Source organism: Grus americana, chromosome 5 (genome assembly GCF_028858705.1).
Source record: "Grus americana isolate bGruAme1 chromosome 5, bGruAme1.mat, whole genome shotgun sequence".
NCBI classification, from domain to species: domain Eukaryota; kingdom Metazoa; phylum Chordata; class Aves; order Gruiformes; family Gruidae; genus Grus; species Grus americana.
Window position 1 is genome coordinate 35,920,241 of NC_072856.1, and position 27,954 is coordinate 35,948,194.

At 38.5% G+C, this 27,954-nt stretch overlaps 1 protein-coding gene across 1 annotated transcript in view; it reads left to right on the plus strand.

The window, feature by feature from the left end:
- Positions 1–3,264: 3,264 nt before the first annotated feature.
- LOC129206754 (formin-1-like) overlaps positions 3,265–27,954 on the plus strand; it is a 56,189-nt gene continuing 31,499 nt past the window's right edge. The window contains exons 1-2 of the mRNA XM_054826553.1: positions 3,265–3,941; positions 18,487–20,494. Of these exons, the coding sequence (XP_054682528.1) occupies positions 18,613–20,494 (1,882 nt within the window). The 5' untranslated portion in view covers positions 3,265–3,941; positions 18,487–18,612. The remainder of the gene's footprint in view (positions 3,942–18,486; positions 20,495–27,954) is intronic.

A 27,954-nucleotide genomic window follows, 5' to 3' on the forward strand; every position in this document is an offset into this window, starting at 1 on the left:
TTTCCGTAAAGATAAAACACTTTTCACCCTGCTCTCAGAAATTTGCAAACACACACTTGCTTTTGTTGTAAGATTGGCTTCCCTCCTGTCCAAAATCTGGTCATTTAATAGCAAGAATTGGCAGCATTGCAATACATTCAGAATTTTGAAAATGATGAAGATTCTCCTCTGCTGTCTTTTGAAGTTCCATGTTTATTAATCAGAAGAAAGCTGTTTTGGCCAAAGTAACTTCATTGTTTGGGTGAACTCAAAAATTAGATTTGGTATAATTTGAAATGGGCAAATCTGTATTTCTCATTAGAATAAAATCTTTGATATTGATGTATGACAAATGGATTGCTAATGTAAACTGCAAAATTCCTGTATTAGCTGTTTTGGGGTCAAGAATTTATGAATAAACCAAATTAACACAATGCAGTATAATATATGTTGGAGACAAAAAAACCACTCTGCTCAAAAAAAATCCACCCCAATCCATTTTAAAAATGCATTCCAATATATTTGCATTGATGTTGATTGTATAAAGAGTGTAATTGCCTTTTGTTTTCTATAGGAAGATATAGAGTAATCTAGGTCCTACAAGTCAAATTTTATTTATTTTAATAATTTTTAAGAAAACAGATGGTGTCTTACACTTAACTAGATGATTTCTTTTTTTGTCTATAAATTATGCCAGAATTGTAATTGAACCTGTTAATCACAATTTATTCTCAGTGTTATTGAGCAGAATCTCGACTGAGTTTTAGATATGAGAAGAAAACTGGCAGGGGGGACAGAAAAGGGATCACAATCTGAAGTAGTGGTTAGTGCATGGAATCCCCGGAATGATGACGCAAATGAGCACAACTCATCCTGCAGTTCCAAGGCATGGGATGGTGTGGATTAAAGAATATGGGATGATGACACAGGGGGGATTTGAGGGGGTGCGGGAGGAGGAACTGAAGAATACAGAGTTCTGAGTGTATATACTGTGCCATAAACACATTCAATTCACGTATTTAAACATGGCAGGAAAAAAATTAATTATTTTGGGTTCAAAACTGGCCATGCAAATAGTCGTAGGCAATGAATTGTTGAATTACGGACCTGAATTTATTGAGAATTCAAAGTGTTAATTTTAAGTTGAAAATATGAAATCTTATATCCCTGTTATACTGAAGTGTCAGCTCTGATGTGCAATGTTAAAACAAGAAAATAAACATAGTAAAAGATGGAAACACCTGTTCAGGGATGAGAATTTGCTGCGGGCATAAAAAAAAAAGGAAAATGGAACTAGCTTATATAGGACGGCTTTTTGCTTTTTAGTTCTTCATGTTCAAATAGACCGGTAACAAGTGCTTTGTCGGCAAGCTGTAATACCTTTCCTACTCCCCTTTTTGCATCATACAGTTCATCTTTTCCTCATGTACCTCTAGGAGATTACCCATACATCTTTATGAACATTTTTCTGACAATAGTAAATTAAAATATTCATCCTCTGAGACAAGAGCACAAAGAATCATAAACATTCAGTTGTCCAGCCTGTATCCTCATTGTTAGCCCTTAGAACTTAGTTTAGACTTAGGTTTCCAGACATCAAAGTCAGTCAGTACCTTTCCAATTCAGGTATTGCTTCTGAAAACATTTTTGTGTTTCCTTTGATGATTAGCTACGATTTCTGGCAATACTTTTCCAAATAAAGGAGTAGCCTGAACAGGAGGTTCCATGAAGATCTTCACTGGTTCCATTAAGGTCTTCACTTGTATAAGCCTTCCACACTCACTTGAACGGAGCCTAAAACAAGTGATAATCATACTAGCCCCACTCAACAGCTTGGATTATTAACTGGAATTTAACAGTTTATAAAAGCTCCTGAAAGGTTTAAGCAACAGCTATCGTTGCTTACCATCCACAAAGTCACAGATTAAGATATTAAATGGTAGCTAAAAGTAAGGATTGTTTCATCTAAAGCAGGGGGGTCAGTTTGCATACTAGATGTAGTGAATAGCTTTCAACTCTAATTAGCGTGTCAACTTAGCAAACAAACGACTTCCAACCTTTAATGTTCCTTTAAAAACTGAATGGTTTCAAGTTCCTTTCCGAATACATTTCTACATAAGCTCTTACTGCTTGCTTCATACAAACCTATACTAGTGTTCTATATAGGGTAAATGAAGCAGAAGGCAGGTTGCATTTATCCTATGACAAGATGAAAAGCTGATTACGCAGATGAGTGCAGATGAAGTGGAAACCTCTCGGAGATTAGGTTTTGCTCTCAGTGTGCCCTACATTGCAGCCTGACATAATAGTTTCATGTAGGCTGCTTTTTTGAACTCTGTCTCCATGTAAACCACGTGCTTGCAGAAAGGGAAGTTACTAACCAAGTAATTGTTAATCTTTGTTTGAAAATACTAAAGATCAGAAGAGAAAGCCTTACTTTCAGCTAGGGCTTTTTCCAGTCCCTGGTCTGCAGCCATGTCTCAATATGCAGAGTATGAGCCAGTATTTATGTATAGGCAATCGGTTGATGGTCAGAAAATTTCAGGCAAAAAGGAGAAAACTCAATTTGTAAAGATTTCAAAAGGAAATGATGCTGTGAGTGGCCTAAAGCGACAGGAATCTGATGATCCCCAGTGTTTCAAATAGAGGTGGATGATTGCTGTTAAGATCCCATTTATGAAAAATCTGCACAGTGAGCAAATAAAGAATTTAATAAATGTACCACATATTAATGAAGCTCAGCTGACCCAAATGTGACATTTTCAGGAGGCTGTAAGTTACAGTGAGGAAAGGCATTTCATTGCAATGTTTCGACATTGGGAAGGGTCTATAATACCAAGAGGAATCAAAAGATCATTTCTTTCTCCCAGTTGTGTCTGTTACTAGAAATATTTTAACCTTAACTCTGTTACTTCTGAATTGTCTCTATTATTTTCCCCTAAGTAAGTTGTTCCAAAGGACTTTTGCTTCCTTTCTGGTGCCTTCCAGAACGGAGTACTTTCAGCGAAGAGTAGCGGGAAGATTACTTGTAGAAAAACAATGTTCAGACCAACAAATTAGGTCTTTTTCTTGCTCCATCTAAAATTCTGCCCCTTAAAATAGCTAGGTATTTTATGAGGTAGTTTAGGAAACCTGCCTGTATTGTGATTTACGTCTTCAAGCAGTGTTAGGAGTAAAAGGTAGGATTCCTCGTCCTCTAACGTTGCACCTGGGAGTTACATCTGGTTTGCTTAAGGGCCGTATTGCAATTACCGCCGTAAGCGGTAGCTACACGCTTGGCAGCGATGCTCTTCCAGGAAGAGATCTGATGGATTATGCAAAGGCAGTTTATGACAGAAATAATCAGGCTGGAGCCTCGATATGTCAGCTCCCCGGAAACCCACACTTTGCGGGACAATCTGTTTTCTGACCCATCAAGCGGCAAGAATATACGGCCCAGCGACAGCCCTGCCAGAGAGCCAGAAAATACCTCCAGCCCACCGCCCCCCTTCCGGACAGGACCGGGAGCAGGGAACCACGGCAGCCGCCACGCAGGTGACCTCAGCGGCCGGCGGCGGGCCCGCTGACACCGGGGGCTCGGCCGCCCCCCCCCCCGCCGCCCGCCTTCGGAGCCGGCCGGCCGCGCGTCCCGCTCCGCCGCCGCGGGGAAGCTGCGCGGCCCGAGGATTGGTCACTTGCCCTGTCAGTCCGTTCGTGTCGCCTCCCCCCGGCGGGAGGCAGCGGTGGGGCGGGCGCACGGCGAGGGGCTCCCGTGCCGGGAATGAGCCGGGAGGCGACGGCCGCGGCGGCGGGGAGGCGGCATCGGCGGTCACCGAGGGGAGGAGGCGGAGGCGGCGGCCCGGCATAGCACGGGGCAGCTGCAGTCGTGCAGCCACTCAGCATCCCGTGTCCTCCCCGGCACCTGAAGCAGCAGCAGCAGCAGCAGCAGGAGCATCTGAACCCCGGGCTCCGCTTCTCGCACGGTAATACCCTCTCGTTTGCTTGTCCGCCGCTCTGCCCATCTGCTCGGGTCCCTGCAGCGGCTTCTGGCGCAATCGAAAGGATTAAAAAATAAAACCACTCACTCCAGACTGCAGAGAAGGGATCTGTTTAGTCCTCGTTAGCATCTCGTCTGCTCGCTCGCAGTTTATTTATAAATAGCTTCTGCGGGATCACAAAAGCTGGGATCTCTTAGTTTCTCTCGCAGTCCTAAGAAAGTCCGTAGCTTTCCTCCCGCCCCCTTTCCTGTCAGTGCTATTAATATAACTTGTTCCTGGATTACTTCCCCCAGCCCCAAAATGACTCGTGAAACTGTGTGCTCTTTTCCTTGTGGTCTCATCTATGGGATAGGTACAGTGAAGTGGGCAATGCAGATTGGTATAATTCTGTAGCATTTGATGGATGCAAATATCTTCATGCGCTCAGGAGGGCAGATGAGTGGAAGACACGTGATTAATATTTACAGCGTTCAGACAATCTGTTACTCTATATTGTAAAGCTTATGGGAGTCACCATTGCAGCTCAGGCTACTGAACTCTTACCCTGAGTTAGAATGCATTTGTATAATGACATTTGCAAATATCTTTTGCGCATAAGAAAAGGACACATACTGACATTGTGGAGAAACCCTTCTCTTGCTGTCTTGCACAGTCTCCTTTCTTCAGCTGCAGTATTCACTCACATTATGATACAACTGACAGAGAGTTGGTCTGGGAACTGTATATACTCAGTCCTTCTGGCTGTCCCACGGTCTTGTCTTGTGATATTTATTTTCCCAAGACTGTAGCAGGAATCACAATGGGTCCCTACTTCCTTGGAGCATCACAGAAAATTAATCAGTATTAAAAAATTGTTAAGAAATTATAGGGAAGTTTTTATTATGTTCCTAATTTTAGTTAGTTATTTCCATCCATCCTTTAAATTGTTCATGATGGTTTAATGATCATTTTACTTGTAGAAATGTCTTGTGCAGGTGTTGTCATTAAACCATTATGTACACACTTAAAGATATTTCTACAAGTTTATCAGTAGTATTACTATGAAGTTCAGGTAAATCTCTTGCACATAACGTTGTGAAACTTTCACCTTTCAGGTAGCTTGGCCTGTGCTTGCAGGTGATTTGCCTTGTTTTGGTAAGTTTCAGCAGAAACAGTTCAGCCGCTTTGGATTAAACGGAGAGTGGAAGAGAGAAAGAAGAAATGCTTTTTGTATTACTAAAAAAGGAAACTGTCAACCCATAACATCATTAACTTGATTTGATGGACTGTAGACAGAATGTCTAGAGATGGAGAGTTGCAGTTTGGTATGAAATCAAACCGTCTTGTGAAGTGTCTTTTTAACAATGGAAATTAGTTCTGACTTGAGTGCAACCTGTCTCATTAAAAGGCAAGTGCCGTGAACACGCATGTTCCTTGTGATTTTTACAGATGTACGTGTAAAGTGTACAGCTACATGGGCACAGGTGACTTAATCATGTAGTAAGTAATGAACGACAGGTGAATGTTTCCTTGGTATTTTGCAACATGTTAGGATAGGACTGAAGTAGAAGCACGGGTAAAAGTATGTTATCTCTGTAGAGGTTATCTTACATAGCCAGGTATTTCCATAAAATTTGAAATTTGCCTTTCAATTTCTGTTATCAGTTTTTCATGTCTGTAGACCGTACAGATCCATCTATCGATCCTTGTTCACTGAATTTAAAATAAACTGTTAATACTCTTCAAAGCAGAAAATAATGTGTTACTACAAAATGACAACAAATTGGAGAAAATGTCACTCTGAGAAAGCCTAGCAACTAGAAACTGAAGACCTTTTCCTTTTGTGGAAGCTGTAGGCAAATATCAAATAGAAAATTGCAAAATGGCTGCTTTTCAAAATAAATGCCAAGGTAATGAATGTCAGCTTTATACTGACATTTGTCAGGATATAAAAATATGGTGAAGAGCCAGTTCTGTCTGGGATATGAAGAACTACTGGTTTTTTGTGGTGGGTTTTTTTGTTTGTTTTGTTTTTAACTAGGAAAACACTAATATCCCACTTTGGCAGAAAAAAATATTTTTTCTGATTTATTTAAGAACAACTCCTGATGATTTGTCTATGTAAAGAAGCATGTAGACTTGAGCCTTTACAATATAATTTAATAAGAAGGTGATCCTTTCTGAAGCTTTGATCCTGCTTTAACTTGCACAATTAAAAAGTTTGGAAGTGGAACCAAAAGTCAAAAGCAGCCTTTGTAAATGACCTCAAACGATACGCTCTAGACAGTGGTCAAGAGTAGGAAAAGGAAAGCAAGAACAATCATAGAGGGCTTCGTCAAGGCTCTAGTGCAGGATGGATTTCTGCTCTTTACTTTTTTCAGTATTTAAGAACTGAATGAGAAAAAAATTTCCATGTGCCTCTGTGTTGCTGTTTTCAAAAATTGGTTTGCATCCCTTTCTCCACCCAGTCTTCCTGGCATCTGAGAACGTTTGTCAGCTTTTAATTTTGCTGTAGCTATTTTGGCATGAAATAAATTCTTTTTCTGGCTTTGATCTCATATTACTTTTAAAATAGATAATCTGAATGTATATTCCATTAGCTTTTAGGTATCATGAAGAGCACCAAAAAGGCAAGAAACTGTCCATCATGGAGTGATCAAATAGATATAACAATGGAATCTGAACCTTGACTGAGTATAAATTGTTTCTACTGTTTCAGCATATTTTATATGTTTATACAATATTCCTTTATGCCCAACCCCTCTTTTTATTATTAATAATCATATCTCAGTGCTATCCTTGCTAGTTGTGACCATCCATGTTGATTTGCACGTACTTGGAGACTGTAGGAACAAAGACTGCATTAATATTTTAATGACCAAGCACAACAAATCAGTCCTTGTGATTTTTGTTGGCTTTTTTGATCTGATTGTATGCCTAATGATCTGTTTAGTTCAACCTTCCTCTGTGACCGCAGACCCTAAAGCTGCCTGCAATGGGGAATCCGAGAGGTTTTTTCTCTTTTATCATTTAAAGCCTTATGCAATTTCATAACATCTTTCCAGATCAATGTTTGTGATTTTGCCTCCCTGTAAGTGTTGCCAGAGTAGAGATACAGCATGTATAGTGAGTCTCAGCACTTCTGCCAAGAACAGGGCACGAAAGCGCATAAAATGTGCTGCATGAATTCTTATCCAAGTAACTGTCTCCCAGTCACGCAGATACTGCCGTTTCTTCCCTTTCCATGGAAGATTGAACCTCTAATCATTAGTTTGGACATTCAGCTTGATTTTAAATCCAGTTCTATGTGTTGGTACTAGAGGACTTAGTACCTCCACAAGATCACGTATTGTTGGGTTGGGCCCTTAGAAAATTACATAAGACCTGTAAATCCTTAATATTGAATTGCTTCTGTCCTCCATTTAAGGAGTCATTAAATCTTATAAATTATTTTAAATGGCATTACTGAAATCTTGAAGAAAAGTCAGTATTTACTATGTCAAGAATTAAGGTGACGTTTTTCTCAAAGCCATTCTTTTTATGCTGCTGTATTTTAAGCTTATTACACTGAAATCCTGTATACTGTGTCTTCATGTTTTAATCCTCTTGCTTTTTTCCTATGAGAGTTGTCTTGCTGCTAAAGTTAGAACCCCCATGGGGCATCTATGCAACCTGTTTAATCTTAAAACAATTTGAGTTTTATAAGTATTTTTAAACATTATTATTGATAGAAGTGCATTTGCCTGTTGACAGACTTGCTGAATTTAATAAAAATTCCATGTACAGTCTTCTATGATAGGGCCCAGACCAAGAAAACCAGAGTGACATATAAGCAATTAACCATTTTCAAGACTTTTTTTAATGTTAATTGATTTGCACTTGGGACAGATAAACCAGACTAAATGTTGTATATATAAAACCCAATACTTAATGTACTTATTTGTTTAACAGGCCTTTGGAAAACCTGTAATCTCTCCTCTCAGATGAATAGCAATTGGGTTTATAATTTTTTGTTAATTGTAGTCATATGTCAAAACCATTTAGCTATGTATGAAATGCTGCTAGCAAAAAGTTGCACGGAAGAAAACAAATGTGACCATAGTTCTCTGCTTTAACACTCCCTTCTTTGAAGTGTTAATATGTTCATCACAAGTCTTTACATCCCATTTCATCCAGTACAGCCAAGCTCTTCATAACTTGAATGATACGTATGAATTGTGAAGCAACGCAAAATTCATTAAGGCTAAAGTACTTCCAAGATCACTAAAGTTTGGGAAAGGGAAATAGTTAAAAAGCTTTCTGAGTTTATACTCAAAGTTTACATAATTTTTTGAAATATTTTAAAATATACATAGTTAAAAGTAGTTTTGTTAACTTGTCAAATACATTATTTCAGAAAATTGTTCTTGATTCCCAAGAACTTAATGTGGGGCAGCATCTTTGACCTTTCATTGCAGAAAGATATATTCAAAGCTTGCTGGATTCTATGGAGGGGTTCTTCTAAAGCTATAAAATGTTGTTATGAGAGGGTTTTTTAATTATTGTTATTATTCTTTTAAATTCCGATTCTCTTCTGTCTTCACTACTGAAGCTTCCTTAGCATTCACACCTCCTTTTGTGGTTGGTCCAAACTTTTTGCAGCTGGAATTACTTTCCTTGCTCATGAAATAGGTCAAAGATTTGCTCTAACATAGCCTTTTAGTTTTCTTCTCCTTTGCTTTCCTTAAATACTGTATTTGGTTTGAAGTTCAGAATGTACGGGTATGCCAGATGTGTCTCTGAAAGTGATGTTTGGTGAAAGACCTTTGATCTCAAAGGCTGTGTACTAAGTGCTTCATTTAAATATCATCATGACACTAATAAGCATGGATGTGCAATAATTAAATAAATAAAAATCTGGTGTCTTGGTTTAGTGTAACTCAAGATTGTAAACAATACAAAACAGAACAAGATGCAGCTCTTGCCTGAAGAGTTTACTGTCCGGACAAGCAAAATCAAAGCTTTTGGACAAAGATTAACAAGAAGACAATTGTTTTACTTCAAAAATATTTATGTAATTCATGTTGGTTTTCTGTAGAAATATCCTGTACTTGCTGCCAGAAGTGGAAACAAGCTACTGTGTATCCTGTAAAACTTACTCATGGATAAAGGATTACATAAAAAAATGTTTTATTTTATGGGGGATTATTTATCTAGGTTAAAACTGGGGAAAAGTCATGTGTGCAGTTTATGACCCAAGCCTAAAATATAGAAGTGTGATCTTGAAAGGTTTTTTTTATTTTGTTCACTATCAATGCAAATTTTTTTTTGTTTTACTTTTCATGATAATATAGTATGTTTCTGTTGAAATATGTAAAGATTACATTTTAGACATGTGAACAGAGGTCTGTACAAGCCGTTTTGGTCTAGTACAGCTTTTTGTTGTTGTTTATTACTTGAAAATCAGCTGACTATTAACTAGTACAGCTTTTCATTAAGACCTCTGTATCCTGAGGCAAAAGATCTTTCTTCTTGCCTGTAATTAATTCGTACATCATGATGTGAGTTCAGCTGAGTATTAGCCACGTACCCGTGTACACATACACACAAGTGGTTTTCAATTTTAAGTTATAAGATTTTATTCTGAGTATTCATCTTAGGTACAGAAAGTTGTAAGGGAGGTTTATTTGTTTGACTAATGTCCAGACTCGGCAAAATACTCTTTTTCTTACCAGCAAGGAGAGTTTGAAGTATTGTTTGCTTGATCTTTTGAATCCCTTTGAAGCATAACAGTTTGTGCATGTATCCTCTAGATATGATGAGAGCGTAAGTCAAGTTGCTATGATGATATTGTACCTGCTACCTTAGCCCTTCTGAATTTTGGATAGATATACTCAACGGATTTTCATTTTCCTTATGTGGTAAGAAATGAAGAAAACATGGTCTGGAGTGTGGTGAAGATGTCTTTGAGTTTCATTGAGGAAGGTGGAAATGGACTGTTGTTGTTGGGTTGGCCTGGCAGACCCAGGCCAGGGAGGGTGGCCTCATCCTCTGAAGAACTCTAGTATCTATTTAGCTCCAAGACTTTCCTTTAGAAGAGAAGATCTGAGGGTCTGTGTTGGTGCTTGAAACAAAGGCTGGCTGGTGTTTTCATGTATCATGCAAAATGGAGCTTCATCCTCTTTCATCTGTCACGTAAAATAAACTTGTTTTTCTGATACTCAATTTCAAAAATCAGCAAGACTGTTTACTACCATCTGTACTGAAGTTGTGCAGGCCCTTTTCATTTTAAGACTCTCTTTTCAGTTATAACTTTGTGACACTATAATTATTTCAGCTGCAATTTTCCATGCCAAATGTTGCCCTCTGAAATGCTTTTTCTTAGGAAAATCTCAGTAAAAAAACTAAGGCGGTTGTTTTTGCAAGTAAAACGGGAGGAGCAGGGTGAGAAATGACAAATATAATTTTGATCATGTTATAATCTATTAAACCTATTTAATATCTTTAAATTCTGTAAGAGTTGCTGTTGCCATCCCTTAGGAAAAACTCCCTTATTTATAAGGCTACGTGTCTTGGGAATCACATTTTTGCTTCAAATCCTATATATCCTGAACTTGTCTTTATCTGGAATGCAATGTTTTTAGTGATACTCTCCTTGCAGTTTGCCTCTTCAGCAGTCAAAAAACTCTTTTCCAGTTCAAAAAAAATGGAAGCAAGATGACTGACTCATCTGTTCTCTTGGTTCCTTCCCTGCTAAGTGGTGGAGAATGTAGAAACCTGACTGAAGTGTGGAGGGATGTTGTTTGTTTGTTTCTTTGTTTAAATGCTGTATTTCTTGAAATACAGACTGTTGCTGTGTTAAGAGTGAGTTCTTCAGGGTACGTGGAAGATTGCCTTTGCTCTTTCTCTCCTTTAATGTCTGCTGGTTTACTACTTACTACATTAAAGACTCTTCATAGTTATAATATCCATTGCGGAATTTTTTATTAGCAACCTAATGGGAGAGTTTGTGACGGAAATCTCATTTGGTAACTTGTTGCAAATTAGTCACCTTTTTCAAACAGATTTTGGACAAATACATCCCGTGGTGTGGGTGAAGTCTGCCAAGACAGTTTCAGTAGCAGTGAAGACATGTTGTGTGTCATCTTTTTTCTTTTTTTAACTTGCTGTCGCAGTTGTGTCAGAAAAAACAACATATTGCTTTGCTAAATTGGAGTAGGCTGCAGAAGGATGAGAACTTCCATGTCAGTCTTTTTTTGGGGGGGAGAGGTCTGGTTGCTTTCTGTAACTAAAATTGCAAAAGATGTATTAGCACAGGTAAAATATTAACAGAAAAAAAAATACCCACTTGTACAAATTATTGTATATTTCCAAATTACGGCAGGTTATATTTGGAAAGTATTGCAGGTAGAAGAAACATACTACTTGCTATCAGAGTCCCCATTAGCATCTGCCTGTGCTTCCACTGCCTTCCTTTTCAGTTTGCCTAGTCGTAATACTGTTTTCTTCTCCAAGAATCAACTCATACTCTAAGATCTTTAAAAGCAGAATTCTTTGTCTTCCTTGAATCACCAGTAGTTCGATGCAGTTATTTCCTTCTTTGTACTCCAAGTTCAAAACTAGACCTGACAGGAAATTATTTTCTTTTGAAAGTTATTTATGAAAGAAATGATACATTAGATTTCTTGCTGAACCTGCAGTATAATAATAAAACTCTTATCTGGATTTTTAAAAATATAAATTTCAAGTATTACATGCTCTTTCTTTCTTTCCCCTTCTCTTTATACTGTAAAAGACAGGAGTGTCATCCAGGATTTTTTCCTATTTATTTATTTATTTATTTATGCATTTATTTTCCATCTGTATATTTTTTTTTTATGGGTTTGAGGAATTATATACATTTTACATATATCAGGTTTCAAGATATGTTCTATGCTTCTCTTTTTTTGTTCTTTTTCCTTATTCCTGTGCTGTCTTCTGTAATGATGCATTAACAAGCAAAATTCAGTTCAGTTCTTTGACCATCTTGATATTTCTGTGAAATTGTAATGTTCTGTTTCAACTGTAACCATCAGCAGAAAATAGTGTTTTAAGAGAGATTTCTGTTCTGTGATCTTCATTCCAGCATCATCCTTAAAATGTACATCACCTTTTAGATAAAATATAGATATTATAAAGCCTATATTTATCACACATTTCACGATAATGGTTCTCCATAATTTTGTGTATAGTTTCTTTTTTTGTTAATAAAAAGTTATGAGTTGTTGCTCATAGAATGTGAAGAGAGTGACAAAAATAATTTTATTAACAAAATTGTGAAAACCCTAATACATTTTCATGGCATAGAGGTCATAGGTGGAGAGTTGGTATATTATTTGTGCATTATTGTAAGATATTTCCGTGGGATACCTAGTCTAATTGAAAGACAGGTAAAACATTCTGTGAACTCTGAGATGCATTAGGTGACAAAATTTAATAGCGAATCTAAAAGTGCATGTTATCTGGAGATTATATTTCCTTTTCATACATGTTTCATCTAGTCTTGTCCATGTTTTGGTGGTTATAATACAGAAAGGGTTCTTTGGTCAGATAGTTAGCCTATGTTCATTTCTTTGATTCCTGTTGCGTAGACCATTTCCGCTGCTACCAAGTGATTTACCAGGGCTGTCTTGTGGCCTCAGACAGCCTTGTGAGAAACCAGAAGCATTTGTTTGTGGTGCTTCTCGTATACCGCTTTTACGAGGAAGCAGTGGAGTGAAAATGAGACTTTGTAGTAGTGGAGCTTAAATGTCCTGGTCTGGTCATATGTTGATATTGCACTTTGGAAATCAGTAAGAAACCATGAATGCTGTTTGGTTAGTGGGTGGTTAAGAGGATAATTTACCTCTTTATGGATTAAGTTTTGTTGTGTGAAACACTGTATAAACTGCCTGGTCCATCTGTACCATGCTAGGCCATTTACGCATACTTTGGAAGATGTATTTGGCTCTAATGCATCAGGAGTGCTGGGTAACCTGGAGTTTCTATTAGTGTTACAGGAGCACCATTAGTTCATCTAATTAGCTGGAGCTTGTTAACCCTTTGTGAATAAAAAGATTCTGCCTAATATAATTTCCTACAGATCTGCAATTAAGTCTTATATTTGCATACCTTTTAATAGTAAGCAATGGGAGAGTTCCTTACAAAACATTAAAATCTGTCCTTCCTGCCTTCAGTCAAGGCTGATCTAGCAGAAGGAAGTTCTTCATGCTGGTCCTGCCTAAGCTAACACATGTTGCTACAGAAGCGTTAGTCTCTTAGAGCTATATTGTTGTATATTGCCCTCGGTTGTGGATGCCCCCTCCCTGGCAGTGTTCAAGGCCAGGTTGGATGGGGCTTTGGGCAACGTGGTCTAGTGGAGGGTGTCCCTGCCTATGGCAGGGGGGTTGGAACTAGATGGTCTTTGAGGTCCCTTCCAACCCAAACCATTCTATGATTCTATGATTCTATTATATTGGCTCATTTTTGTGACTGTTAGAAGAAAGATGGAGAATTATTTGGCATAGTATTTTGCTGGAAGTAAGTACAAAGATTGATAAGGTAACAGATATATTCTTTAAAATTACTGTCTGTTTTGGGGATCTGGAGGTTTTTTCAAGTTGCAGAAAGGTGGGCAGGCTAGAGGAGCACTTACAGGAAAAAAGCTTGCGGTTGCAAGGATATCATTGGAATTATATACATCTCATTCTGAAGTCTTTGAAAATACAGGTCTCTAAAGATACCCATATAATATTTATGACCCTTTAAAGTATCCTTTTTATTTTTTTCTGCTTTTACAATAGCAATTTTTAAAAATTCCCTGTTCCTTGATTGAAAGGCTTATATAGCTTTTCCCCACCATGTGGCTTTTGGCAAGGGATCACTAACAAGTTAGCACAGATGGGTGGAACTAGTTGGAACTAGAACTGCATGGTTCTAACAGGGAAAAACATCATTTATGTCTGGCATTTAACTCAGATAACTTGTATTGGAGGTCACTCGGCTCTAATCATAGGAGCAAAAATCTGAATAAAGGGACTTTCTTGGTCGGAGTACAACTGAAAATATTTGTCAGGAATAATTATAAATAATGAAATACTCTAATTTTGATTATTTTTTGTCACAATCCAGTAAATACAATGTAGACTTATAGTTGGAAAGTTCTTGTTGTTACAAAATTCTTTTATTTACGGCTAAGCTGCTGCCAGGAGCTGTAACATTTTGACTCTTCACAAAGAGGTAATCACTTTTCATCTTTGTAATGATAACATTTGTAAGTCAAATGGTGGTTTGAAAGAACCTCAGAGAAACATGAGAGTTTAAGCAAGAGAAGAAAATGATGGAGTTTGTCTCTATCAAACAAGTTGTGCTCAGTAAACAAGTATTATTTTAGCTTCATTTCAGTTTCTTCTAGCTTGTGACATGGATCTTCCTTCTGTCAGTGTTTTTACTACCTTTCCTCTACCGTCCTTTTTCAATTTTGGTGTGTTAATTAGGTACATACAGCACAGAAAGTTAGCCACAGCATCCTCAGGAACAGATTGCCACTTAATAACAATCAGATATTGGGGAGAGCTGGGAAAGTAAGGAGTTCCAATTCTTGCTTACTTAAAGATCAGGGAAAGGAGGAAGACCATCCGTCGCGCTGAGCAGCGAATGATGCGTCCTGCTAGAGAGAAGGAACTGCAGCAATGGAGACCTGGCTTTCTAAGAGCACATCTTGAACAGCAAAATGGATGGATGTGTTGGCCCTAGACTTTGAGGAGCATTAAATCTGTGACATTTTTTGTTGTTAAACTAAAAAAAAAAAAAAACCCAAAATAAATCCAGCAGCAGAGCAAGTTTGCTTCTCAGCCGCCTATTTAACAATTTCAGTTGTTCTTTCCAGTTTTTAGCTAGCTATCTCAGAGTGGCTGTTTTTATCCTTAAAGTAGTATTTCTCACAACCTGAATCCCACTGCTCTGCTGCTATGTATTTGAAAGCTACATGAGAGAAATGGTTAGCAATGATGCTGAAGGTTGGTTTCATTGCTCCACATCGTATGTTCTGTAGTTAAAATTTTAAGTCTTCTCAGATTAACGTGCACTTTAGTTAAGCTGTAAACTTTGCCTGAATGTGGCTTTCATTTACAAAAATTCACGCCCTATGGTAAGGTTTGCAAATGGAAGTAGGGTGCTAAACAGGTTGCAAGGTGAACAGAAAAGTTGGGGAACGAGTGTTTAATTAAGTTTGACAGTCCTTAACCAGTTTCCTTCCTTAACGTAATTCTGCTGATAGTTTCTGATAAAGCTTCTGCTTATAGAGCAGGGAGTTCCCTTGTTTGTTTGTTTTCTGATGGAAGATTAGAGAAAGGCTGAATAAGGTGCTGAAAAGGTTTTCTTAGTAAAGAATGTATCTGTTAGTAGAAATAAGCTTTAAAATACCGCTAAACAATGCAGCAGTGCATGGTATCACATTATCTTTTAAATCAATGAAAACTTTGATACAGGATATTTTGTTGGCCTAATAAGTGTCCTTTCTGCTATTGCTATTGTTACTACTACTGCTTTTCTCTAAAACTCACTTTTAATATGATTTGATTTCAATGTGTAAATTTTTTCATCATAAGGAAGGGGGTTGCATTCTATTCAAGGTGATTCTACGTTTTAATGTGTCAGTATGTGCGCACCAAACCCAAAGTTTAGTTTGGTGTAACTAAGAAAAGATCTAATAGGATGTAGCCTTTAAAACAGGTCTAGACTGACATAACAGGTTGTTGTCAAAGATGGTAAGATTAAAAAAAAAAATCTTCAATAGATTTGTTTCTAACTGAAAAAGAGTTTTTAGTTGCAATGTGATTTAAGGGAGAGTTGTAGGTCTTGTTTCTGTTATGTAATGATTCAGAGCTCAGATTAGATTAGGGAAGCTGCTTGTGTTTGGAGAGGGGCATAGCCTAGCAAATTTGTGTGGCAGAGGCAAGGGCTAGGTAGCTCCGTTCTTTACACACATATTCGTCAGAAAAAAAAAAAAAAGAAATACCTGTTACCAAGAATAATGTACTCTTCAGCATTGAGCTGAGTTGCACCTGATATCACAGATGTCATTTGAGAATATTAAATTTGATCATAATGTCTGGGTCTATAGCTACTGGGTCTATAGTTTCCATGATGCTATTTCTTTGTAGTCACTTTATCGTATTTCAATGAGAAAATGCCGTGCCAGTTGAGGTGAAACAGAGGAACACACAAAATAATTCAGAGTAATTTAACGCTAAGGTTTTTTCCTAGATAAGACTGAAATACACATAATACAGACTGTCTTATTCAATGGATTAAAAAAATGTCCTTTCTTCCTATTGCTCCTTTCCTTATATTTTCTAAATCAAATGCATTGACAAATACTTTGATGTGATGCATCATCTGCCTTAAGTCAATACTAAGCATAGATTTGGTCTCCTTGGGATATCCACCTGCACCTTAGCTAGGTTTTTCCCTGTGTCCTATTCTTTCTTCTTCCTAGTTTAAGAACTGTGTATTGCCAGTGGACCAAAATAGGGACTGTGCCATCCACAGTCCATTCCCTGCCTAGTAACTCCCTTGAAATTCTGCTCCTCAGTTAAGTTCTCCTGTAAGTAAAAACTGACTCAGCATGCATTAGCTGGGACTGCTGAGTACTCATTTATGGAAATGTCCACAAGTTAACTGGCTCGTATTTGATGGAGCTCACCGCAGTAGATTACTTGAGGGGCAATTTGGTGCTATGGCTAAGGTAATGTACTGGCAAAGTGCTGCTATAAGGGGTGTTCCCTGCTGCCTGGGTGAAGAGTGAGTAGGTTCAAGACTACGCCTGTGATGAAAAGATGTTCTTTGATGGTTGTTATTTCTGTATGCAGAACCACTCTTGGTTGCATCTGCCAGCGACACACCCTGTGGCTGCAGGATCACTCAGTTCTACACCAGAAAGCAGCAGGCGTGCACAGCTGGAGACAAGGAAGACTAGAAGTGAGGCTACTCTTTTTGCAGTACTCAGCCTTGTCCATATGTCGAACTCCAAACTCAGGCAACGAGTTAAAACAAGAATACAAGAAGAACCAGTATGGCATAATTTTCTTATAGGTCTTATAGGTCTATGAAACAACAAGCCAGTCTTCAGCAAAAGTACTGACTAAAGGTTTTGTGCCTTTCCTACCCCTCCGTCTACCTGTACGTGATTCTGCATCGTGCCACGTAACTGTTGACTGCTGATGAACAGAATTAAGAAGCTGATCTGGCTCTGATGGAAGATTGTTCTTACTATTAGTCTCTCTCCTTAGGATCTCCCCTCTGTCTTCAAGGATTATGTGCGCATATTAAAAGTTTTGCTGGCGTGAAGAGTTATTAGGCTCAAAGTAAATGGAAAGTTTGAAACTATTTAAAGAACATTATAAACAGATGCAATGCTTTAACAAAATTTAGTTCAAAATCACTGCAATAAATGACTACTTGCTGGTAGGATAGGGTCTTTTGGGTAAATGCTGCTTGCTTCTTAGAGTTAGGATTCACTAATTACTTATGATTTGTTGTTGGCATCATTTTATATCTGATTTCCTGCATAATAAAAACTGGTACAATACTTGTATATTGAAAAAATATGTAAAACTGAAATGTATGGCATGGTAATGTGACAGCTTACTTTTAATTATTGTTGCCTGAGACTAAGTTTGACTGTTTAGAAACTACTGAAAGTTCTGCTGTATTTATGCTTTGAAAGTTGAAAACTGAAAATCTTCCAATTTAATTGTGGCAGCAGAGTTCCTTCTGGATAAAAAGCCAATTTAGTGCTCAGAAGGAGTAAACGAACTTCTATCATGCTGTATCAAAAGAATGTAAATATATCCAATCTGTAGCAAGAAAATACAATGTGATGCAAAGAAAAGGAAATAGCAAAGCTCAATAGACCTGCCTGTAGTAGTATAATTACACTATTGCATGTTGAATCAAAATAGATTTATACAGTACCTGCATGCTGGCCAAGTAAACAGAACCTTTTTTTTTTTTTTCCTTCTTGCAAGTTTTCTTGATGTCACAGCAGTTTCACAGTTAAATACGAGAAGAAAATGTTCAGGCTTTTTTATTTTTTAAATGTTTTCTTGGTAAAGAAAGCAGCGAGAGCTAATTACGTTGTGATGGTGTTATGTTGCTGGTTGTGCTGACTGAGTAAAAAGGCAACATACATGCTTGAATGATTCTTTTGACTAAATGATCAACAGCAAGTTAACTTTTAACAGAGAGAGGGCAATAGGTTCCAGCATTAAAAAAGTAAATTCTGTTTGAAATGGGTGTTTTAGTGAACATCTCGTGCCCTTATGGAACAGCATTGACCGAGAACCCTGGAGACAGAGTGATGATGTATGAGAGAAGGATTATGACTCCAGCTATCAGTGTTAGCCATGTCATCCTTTTTGTGTCAGATTTTTCAAGGTAAAAGATTTGTATCAGAAAATACTGAGAGAAGATTGTGCTTCTGCAGGCTTGTTATTTGTCATATTAAATTTGCCATAATCAAGTTTGACAGGCTTCTCTTTATTTTTTCCAGCAGACAATATTATTGTTGAAGATTAGTCAGATGCCTTCCGTCCATTCCCTGCCTCACATGCTATGTCATGCAAGCTTTGAAACACTTAGCACATAATTTAAACGAGTGACTAATTTGGCAAGCATAATGGAAGGCACGCATACTATCCTGCAATTGCACAAACCCATTATGGAGCTTTGTTACGTCAGCTTCTATCTTCCAGAGGGAAAAGTCAGAGGATTTACTTACAAGGGCTGTGTAACGCTGGATAGAACCAGTAAACGTTTCTGCAGCTGCTATCAAGTAAGGGAGAGGTTAGAGATGGAGCTGAGAGAACAGCCATATGAGAACTTTGGAGATATTATTTTCAAGCAAACTACCACAAAAGATATTCTTATCGAACTGTACAAACTAACTGCTGAAAAGGAAAAAATGTTATCCAGTCTTCTGAGATCACATCATATGCTGGGCCTTAACACAGGACGTCAGGAGGGAAAGCGACAGGATATTTCCGGAGTCCCGAAACCTAAAGGTGATGATTACTCTAGTTTTACACATCAGCAGGAGTTCTTTCTGAATTCCACGAACACAGACAATTTGAATCACAAAAAAATGAGGAAATATAGAAGGAAAGAGAGCTTTGAGGAGTTCAGACACCGGAAAGGGGGAAAAAAGATATATGAACGACTGAGTGCACAAGACATGCAACTGGAAAATAAGAAGCAGCTCCCCACAAGATTTCCTACCAGGAGTTTTCCCAGTTCCTTTTCTGCCTCCAGTTGGATACCAGTAAAAGGTAAGGATGATTTACCAGCAGACAATAGTATACAGCCAGAAAGGTGGAGAGAAGAGGGGTATTTTCTTAAGAGCAACAAAGCTGTGAAACCGGATGCTGACTTACCAAGTTCTCACTCAAAAGACAACAGTGATATGGTCGCAGTTGACCTAGTGGATCATGGAGAATGCCTTCCTGAAGTTACGGAGGCACAACAGGGTATCACTTTGGTAAAGACATCTCAGGACAGTCTGTCTAACAAAGTTGAGATATTAAGTAAATCTTCAGCTGCTAAAAGCTTGAAAAGTAGCAAGTATACTGAGCTGGTATGCAAGGAGAAACCAGGAATCTCAGTTGTTGCTGAGGCACAGGATTCAGAAGCTTGTATTAAAAAAGTTGCCAAACCCCCTGCAGAGTCTTTACCTGATTTTCACAGGGACAAAGAAACCATTTCTCCTGTTCTCACAACAGTAAATAACGAGTTTATATCAAGAACTGATGTATGCTCCGTAGATGAAGCTGCCGGAGACTCTAAACCCACTGAGCTGCAGGAAAAGGAGCAAGACGGCTCTGGCTTGCAGTACAAAGCAGAGAGAGTGCACATTACTGATGAGTCATGCAACCTTGTGGGAGCAGTCAATAAAGCTCTTCTGAAAGTTATACGGAACGACAGTTTAGATGAAGCTGCAGAATGGAAGAGACTGCAACAAATTACAAGAGTAGACAGAAACCTGCCAGGCTCAATATATGAGAAAAGAACCACGGTATCCCGGGGAAGCAGCAAGCATTTATTGTTGAACCTGCCTGTAAATGAAAGTGCTGATATTTCTCAGACAAGTAATAATCTTAAACTGGAAGAGAAAAGGCTGCCTTCACCCTCGTTAGTAGCAGTGAGTAATGTTTTTAGTAATTCATATCCGCTATCTAATACACACAAACAAATGTCACCTATTCCTTCTCCGTTATCTTCGAGACTGCCTAGCCCGCAGCTGCATCATCGGATTCTCCCGTTACCGACACAGAACGCCGAGGACGAATCTATGTTCAGTGACTATGGCTGTGGGAGACACGGTGCTATAAACCTTTCTTTCAGTGATTTGGAGCCACAGTTTTATCTGAAGTTTTCTGAACCTGGAGAATTGGGATTTGCCACCAGAGAACCAGGCCTACATCAGAATGCAACTGCAGGGCAGTTTGAAAAGCACGCTGTACAGGAAAAATTAACTGCTCAGACACAGCACTATTTCTGTCCAGGTCAGTCCTGTTTCATACATTTTTAAACTAACAGAATCGACCCAGCATGAAAGTATTGGAGTGGTTTTTAATACTAGCCTTTAATAATAAATAGTATGTTTGCAATGAAAGTTTTTTTCACTACTTAAGGACTGAGTGAAAAGTTGTTGAAGTTTTCCAACAAAAGTTATAGCTATATAAGATTTCCTTACAGATGCTTTTTTCACGTCAGCTTATATTCAGTCCTGTTGTTACTGAATGACCTCATACACAAAGTCAATTAAATATTTTTCTATATAAAATGAAAAAAAGTTTACATGCTTATTTTCCTGCTTTTCCTGTGCTGTGTTCTAGTCTGTCAAAATGTTACGATAACATTTACTAACCAGAATATTCTTTTTAGTTTGTTTGGCTTAACTGATAGACTATTGCCTGGGCAGGCTAATTTACATTGCCATAAGTATAGGACTGGTGCTTTGACCCTTTAGCTACCAGATGTAAATCCTGTAACAACAAAGGCTTGTTTTTAAAAGGACTGCATGCAGGAGTCATGTTACAATGTATGTGAGTACAGTACCTGGGTTTATTTGTAAATATATGCTGTGAATATAAAAATGCATAGATATATGGCATACTGAAGAGCTATCTCTGTTAGCTAGAACACGAACAACTACACCCTTATTTTTTTCTCTAAGAAACAGGAAGGCTGGAGGATGTAATTCTGCAGTGGTCTAGGTGTGACTTAGACTGGTCCCTGTCTGTTATAGGGAGGGCTGACAGTGCAAAGTGACATGATTTCACTATAAAAGGGAAAGATGTGCTAATTTGCAGCCTTACTACTTCTCATGGAAAACAGGATAATTTTCTATAGTCTCAAATTAAAAGGGAAGCTAGAAAAAAATATGGAAAAAAAATTTGTTGTCTGTGTTTCTTAGTATTTACCTAGACTTGAGCTTCTTGTGTGATACATCTTCCCACTCCCACCCCTGCTTCCATTTAAAGTGTGTTTGGGTCTCTTGCCATACCTTTGGCTGATTCAGATCACTAAATTGGCACAAAAATATTCTCTCTCTTTTTTTTTTTTTTTTTTTTGAGACGGGAGAGTGGGGGGTGGCAGCAGAGGGTAGTCTGCCGTTTTAGTTACCTAAATTGCCTCACAGGGTGGTCTAATGAGTGAAAGCCAGAGCTGGTGGTGCAAGGTGAGTTACAATATTCTGCACCCTAAACCGGGGAGGAAGACATGGACATAAGAAAAGGGGGTTTCCGAAAGGAGAAGTGTGTAGGGATGTAAAACCATTACCTTAGCCAAAGGGTTTTGAATACTGCCTATGAGGCTTGCAGTTATGCCTGTTACTTCTAGAAATTGCTTTAGTTCCACTCAAGACTAAATGAAATTTAGAGTGTTGTTTGATGAGTTGACAAAGCTGATGCAAACACTCATTGGCAGCAAAAAAGATGGGTGCTGTGCTCTTGTTTTTTCATTCCTTTCTTGGTTCCTGTTGTGCTGTGTTATCCTACCATTCTCATTGCTTCTTGTACTCATCATACTGTTTGGTGAGCCGGTTTAGCTCACAACACCAGCAGAAAATTTCATCCATTTATAAGACTGAAGTAGCACAGCCAGTCTTTTTCTCTCTGCTTTGCATTAGTATTTTCTTAATTAATCATTTAGGATCATTGGATGTGGAACTGTACCAATTGTGCTGTGCTCTTGTACTGGTTTTGCCTGGGACAGAGTTAATTTTCTTCACGTATGGTGCTATGTTTTGGATTTCTGTTGAAAATGGTGTTGGTAACACACTAAGGTGCAGTGTTCGCACAGCATCGATCCTTTCTCTATTCCCAGTGAACAGACCGGGGGGTGTGCAACAGGCTGGGAGAGGACGCAACAGCGCAGATGACTCTAACTAACTACAGAGTTATTCCCTGGCATATAACATCATGCTCAGCAATAAAAGGGGAAAGAGGGGGCTTTAGGGAGTCAGCCGTCTTTTGCTCGGGAACTGGGAGGGCATCAGCCTACCCATGGGAGGCGTTGAGTGGTTGCTTTTGCATCACTTGTTTTGTGTTCCTCCCTCTTCTTCCATTTATCCTTCGCTTATTAAAGAATTCTAGGGGTTTGGTTTTTTTGTTCATTTGTTTTATCTTGTCCCCCAAATTTTGTCATTTTTTATTTTTCCTTTCCTCTTCCTCCTGTCCCACTTGGGGTGGGAGGGGAAGTGAGTGAGTGACTGCGTGGTGCTTATCCGCAGTTAACCCACAACAGCTCTGTAAGAAACAAAGCAAAACACATGCACACAAATAGCATCTGTTGGCTGAAAATCCCGGCTATTAAGCAGAAACATCTCTGCGGAGAGAACAAAGTACAGACAAAACGAGATCTTACTTCTTGTTCACAGTTATCTTGCAACATTAATACAGATAGAAAATATCACTGCAGCTTTCTGAAAGATGTAATACTATTATGGGTGGGGTTTTTCATTGTCATGTACGATTGCATGTCAGCATTATTACTGGTATGTCAGAAAAACTGTAGGTATGTCCCTGGATCTGGGATAATATGACCTTTCCATTTTGTTCTGAACCAGGAGTGGAGTCATAGTTACTGACAGGGCACTGGGAGTACCACTCTGCTGTAAACTGCCTTAAGTAATAACTGACTGACTACAGTGCAATGGGGCAAATGATGGCTCTCCAAATTTAGGCAACGTAAGTGGTGTTAAGAATTACAGCTGTAAATTTGCAGTCCTGGTTTGATCCTTATCAGATTCATCCCATGTGTGAAGAGCAAAATTCAAGACTTGTTCAGATTTGTCTTTAATGGGGTGCTACTGTGAAATGATTTCTTTCAAATCTAGTCTGTTATTAAATTGTGTAAGTACCTACAGTGAACCTAAGAATTATGGAGAACTTTGGTTGACTCTTTATCAGTCAGATTGGTTGAAAGATTTATTTCATGTCAAAAATGCTGGTCTTACAAATGGCTTTTCAAAGCTATATTACTATCACAGTTTGCACTGCTTCATACTGCGAAACATTTGGAGCCTTTTATTACCTGTGTAACTTTCTGTTTGGAAAATTTCATGAATGGGTTAAAATATTTTAATTTATTAGTTTCAGTAATGAATTGGACTCATTATACAGGCCTACACATAATTTTAATTCTCTTTTCTGATTGTTTTAAATCACGATTCTTCATTCTTTGGATAGTTGGAGAATATTCCTGCAGTCAAAACTGAAACTTTCAGCTAAGGCAGAGTGCCTTTTTTTCTGTACTTCCACTTTTTCTGCAAGTTCAGTTTCTTTACGGCAAATATTTATGCCACAAATCTCATAGTTTCATTACACAAAGCTCTATCAGTAATTCACTTGAAATATCCAGTTTTCTGGATCTTCCTGTTGAAGTGCAACTGCTGGCCATGGGAACAGGCCACAGCTTTTATCTTCGCAAGTTAATAGTTAACTGGGAAGAATTTATAGTTCCACAATAATTATTTAGCAATTTTCTCTGTAAGTGGGACTGGGAATTAACATTCCTATATTTGCATGTAATAGTTCCATTTGAATTATCAAAATTCTAATTAAAAGTTTCAGAATAAATTAAGGCTTTCAAGAAATAAACCGTTCAGCTTCTAGCAGCAAAAACAAAAGTATAAACACTAAAATTTCTCATAAAAAAATTTATTAAATTCTCAGAAGCATACCTCCTGCATTTCTGTAGGAAGTTCTTTCTACTCTAACATAAAATACATTACGCTTTTATAGCCCTGGAGAAGCCAAGCTTGCTTTTGAAACAATCCTCAATATATCTGAATATCTGTCTCAGGGAAAGATTTTCTGAGACTTTTTAGTTCCTGACTGTGCTTCTCTCTCAAGTTGTTCACAATGGTAGAAAAAAACTAGGGAGAAGATTTTCAGAGCTGTTTTATTTAATTAGTATGGAATGACACCAATATACTGTTTTACTAAGTATTATCTGAAAGAGGAGGAAGATTGGTGATATTTTTAGCAGTTATTGAAGTGAATTTGATTCACAACAGGAAACTTAGAAATAAAGCTCTCTGGTTATGACGTAGCCTCTATGACTTAGAGCGAGTCAGCCACAACATGCCATTATTTGAGGACAGTGACTGGTGACTGTGCTTTGAGTCAGGGTGAGACTGGGATGGGTCATTCACCACACTTTCTGTTTTATATATTAGTGCTGCTGTGGGAAAAGAACAAAAATCTGGCAAGGGGGAACGGTGACAGCAAGAAAGAGAACAGAAGAGAAGAATGTTGTTACCCTACCCCCACAGCCAATGAAGATCACTCCTTTTTTGATATCTAGTAGTTGTGAAAGAAGAATATATCCAACAAACACAGAAATCCCAAGTTAGTAGGACCGTAGAGAAGCTGAAACTAACGTGGGATAGAACTGAATGGTTAAGGCTCGTGCCAGGTAAAACGGCTGAGCCGATGGCACCGAAAGGGACAGGTCCATTCTCTCCCCGTTATCTTCCCTTCTCCCAGCAAAGGCCTCCTCTCTCACTATCCCTCCCCTTCTTTGGAACAACGTTGGTATTTTTCTTGCCTTTTGGTAATTTGAGTCAGATGACTAAGCAAGTTGAAAACTGAGCCAGCAAGCAGAGAGGTGAGCAGCTTTTGCTGGTTTGCTGAGTGGAATGGTTCACTAGTGGTCTGATGAAAACCAAAGCTAGGGTGAGGGGGGACATGAAAGTGTGCTGCCAGGAGGCAGAAAGGACAAGTGAGCACGACCACCCGCGCTGGCAGCAGGGAATCGTTAGGTCTCCAAAACCTCAGCAGCATCCCAAAACTGGAAGCCGGGAGGCTGGCTGGGACTGGCTAAACCAGAAGTTGTTGGGAGTAGGAGATAAGAGGCGAATGAAGTTGCATGAGGATGCGGAGATACTGCGATCTTTTAAGTGGGTGTTATTAATAGTGAAGCAGGAAGAACAAGAGAGGGTGGACAATCGAGAAAGGAGAACTCCAATGGACTGAGTAGGGAGTGTGGCCTTGGTTAGGATGGAGAATAGGAATGGAGTATCACAAAACAAATGGAGTATGGCAGCTTAGAGTTGAGAGAATTAATTTTTTATGGGGAAAATGTGCAAAAGGGTCTGTAACCATTAGAATGTACATCATGGATGTAAACAGTCTTGCCGATGATCCATGAAGTCAGTGTATAATACCATATGGAATTTTGGAGATGCAGGGAAGAGAAGGGATGAAGAAAAAGAAAGATGAGGTAAAGGGGTTTGTATTTAAAGTCTTAAAAGTTGTAATGCTTATTGTGATGTAGGGAAGGCACCTCAACTTCTGGAAGAAGTTATGAATACAGATCTTCAGATTATTTCATAAAGCATTTTGTTTAATTGACTGATGAGATATATACCCAGTGGTGGGTCCATCTTGGAGCCGGTTGGCATTGGCTCTGTCAGACACGGGAAGCTTCCAGCAGCTTCTCACAGAAGCCACCCCTGTAGCCCCCCCGCTACCAAAACCTTGCCACGCAAACCCACTATATTGATCCATTTTACAGTCTTAAAATATAATAAAAGTACTTCAACCTATAAAGGAATGTTTACTATAATATAGATAAATACTTGAGTAAGTATTATTCTTAAATTGGTCTAAGATTGTGAATCCTCATATTTTAGTCAAAGGTTTTTAAGGGAATGAAAAGCACAAAACTGTCTTTTAATTTCGGTACTTCACTCACTGGTGGCTGGAGGAACAGTTTTCATAACTCTGCTCTGAGAGATATCCTACTCCTTAGGGCTTTTAACTGCCAGTTAAAACTGGGTTTTCCCAGTTTTCCTGGGTTCATTTCTGTTGGCAGTGTAAACATAGCCTACTTCCCCATGAACAAGAATACTCTGATTATACAAATATAGCAGTTATATAGTCTTAGTTCTATACATCTGTTTAAATTCCCATAATTAAAGTAGCAGGTTGAAGTATTCATGTGAGTAAGCCTTAGTTTTGAATTTGTTGGGTGTATTATTAATCACAAAAAATGAATCTATCACAGTGCCAGTGCTAGAAGACTTGTTATTGGAACATGGAATACAGGCAACATTTTTCCTAGATATTTAATGAAGGTAGCAAAAATAATGAATATAAAGTTACTATTTTGTCTTTTCCTAACTTACCTAACTCTTTAAGCTGAAAAGGGACAAATAAAGTCAGTTAAGAGAAATTCAATAACAAGAGCTTATGATGTGTTCCTGAACCATGGTTTTGGAAAATGAAGTTTCATATAAACAAAACTCTGTTTGAAGGTTCTTATAACAGGAGACAGATGATATTATGTTGGTTTTGATGTTCCCTTTATAAGGAAGGGAAGGTTTTATAAATATCTTCTCTAATTGAAGTGGTTCAGAGAATTGCTAATTAGCATTTTAAAAGCACTATAGTGTTCTGTCCATAACAAGTATGCACTTCATGAGGTAAGTTTGCATATAGATCACATGGAAACATGATGCATAGTTTCTCACAGGTAATTCACATGAAAGTAGTATACATTAGTGTGTTGCTTCACTAAAAACAGTTTATTCAGAGTGCATGTTCTTTGAAGGTGCTATAAAGGAGTTAAGAATTAAGAGACTGGGGTAAGAACAGAATTACATAAAAAAAAAGAAAAGAGAATTAGTCATCGAATCTCAGAATCATTTAGATTGAAAGGTACCTCTTGAGATCATCTAGTCCAACCCTCTGCTCAAGCAGGGTCACCTAGAGCAGGCTGCCCAGGCCCACATCCAGTAGGGTTTTGAATTTCTCCAAGGATGGTGACTGAACAACCTCTCTAGGCAACCTGTGTCAGGGCTTGGTCAGTCACACAGTAAAAGAGTGTTTTCTTATGTTCAGGTGGAATTACATACATTTTAATTTGTGGCCATGATACTGTTAGGCTTTTCCTTGCTCTAAGGGTGCCTTGCTGTCTTATGTTCAACTTGCTGGCCACCACGATCCCAAGGTCCTTTTCTGCAGAGCTACTTTCCAGCCGATTGGCCCCCCGCACGTCCTGGTGCCTGGGCTTACTCCTCCCCAGGTGCAGGAATTTTCACTTCCCCTTGTTGAACTTCATGAGGTTCCTGTCAGCCCACTTCTCCAGCCTGCCGAGGTCCCTCTGAATGGCAGCAAGACCCTCTGGTGTATCAGCTACTCCTCCCAGTTTTGTCTCATCAGCAGACTTGCTAAGGGTGCACTCTGTCCCACTGTCTGGGTCAATAATGAAGATGTTGAACAGTATTGGTTCCAGTATTGAGTCCTGGGATAGACCACTAGTTTGTTGCCTAGTTTTAACCACGAGTTTCAACAGGAATTAGTGCCACTGATCACTGCCCTCCGAGCCTGGTTGTTCAGCCAGTTTTTAATCCATCTCAGTGTCCACTTATCTAACCCATACTTTGTCAACTTAGCTATGATGATGTTATGGGAGATAGTGTTAAAGGCTTTACTAAAGTAAAGGTAAACAT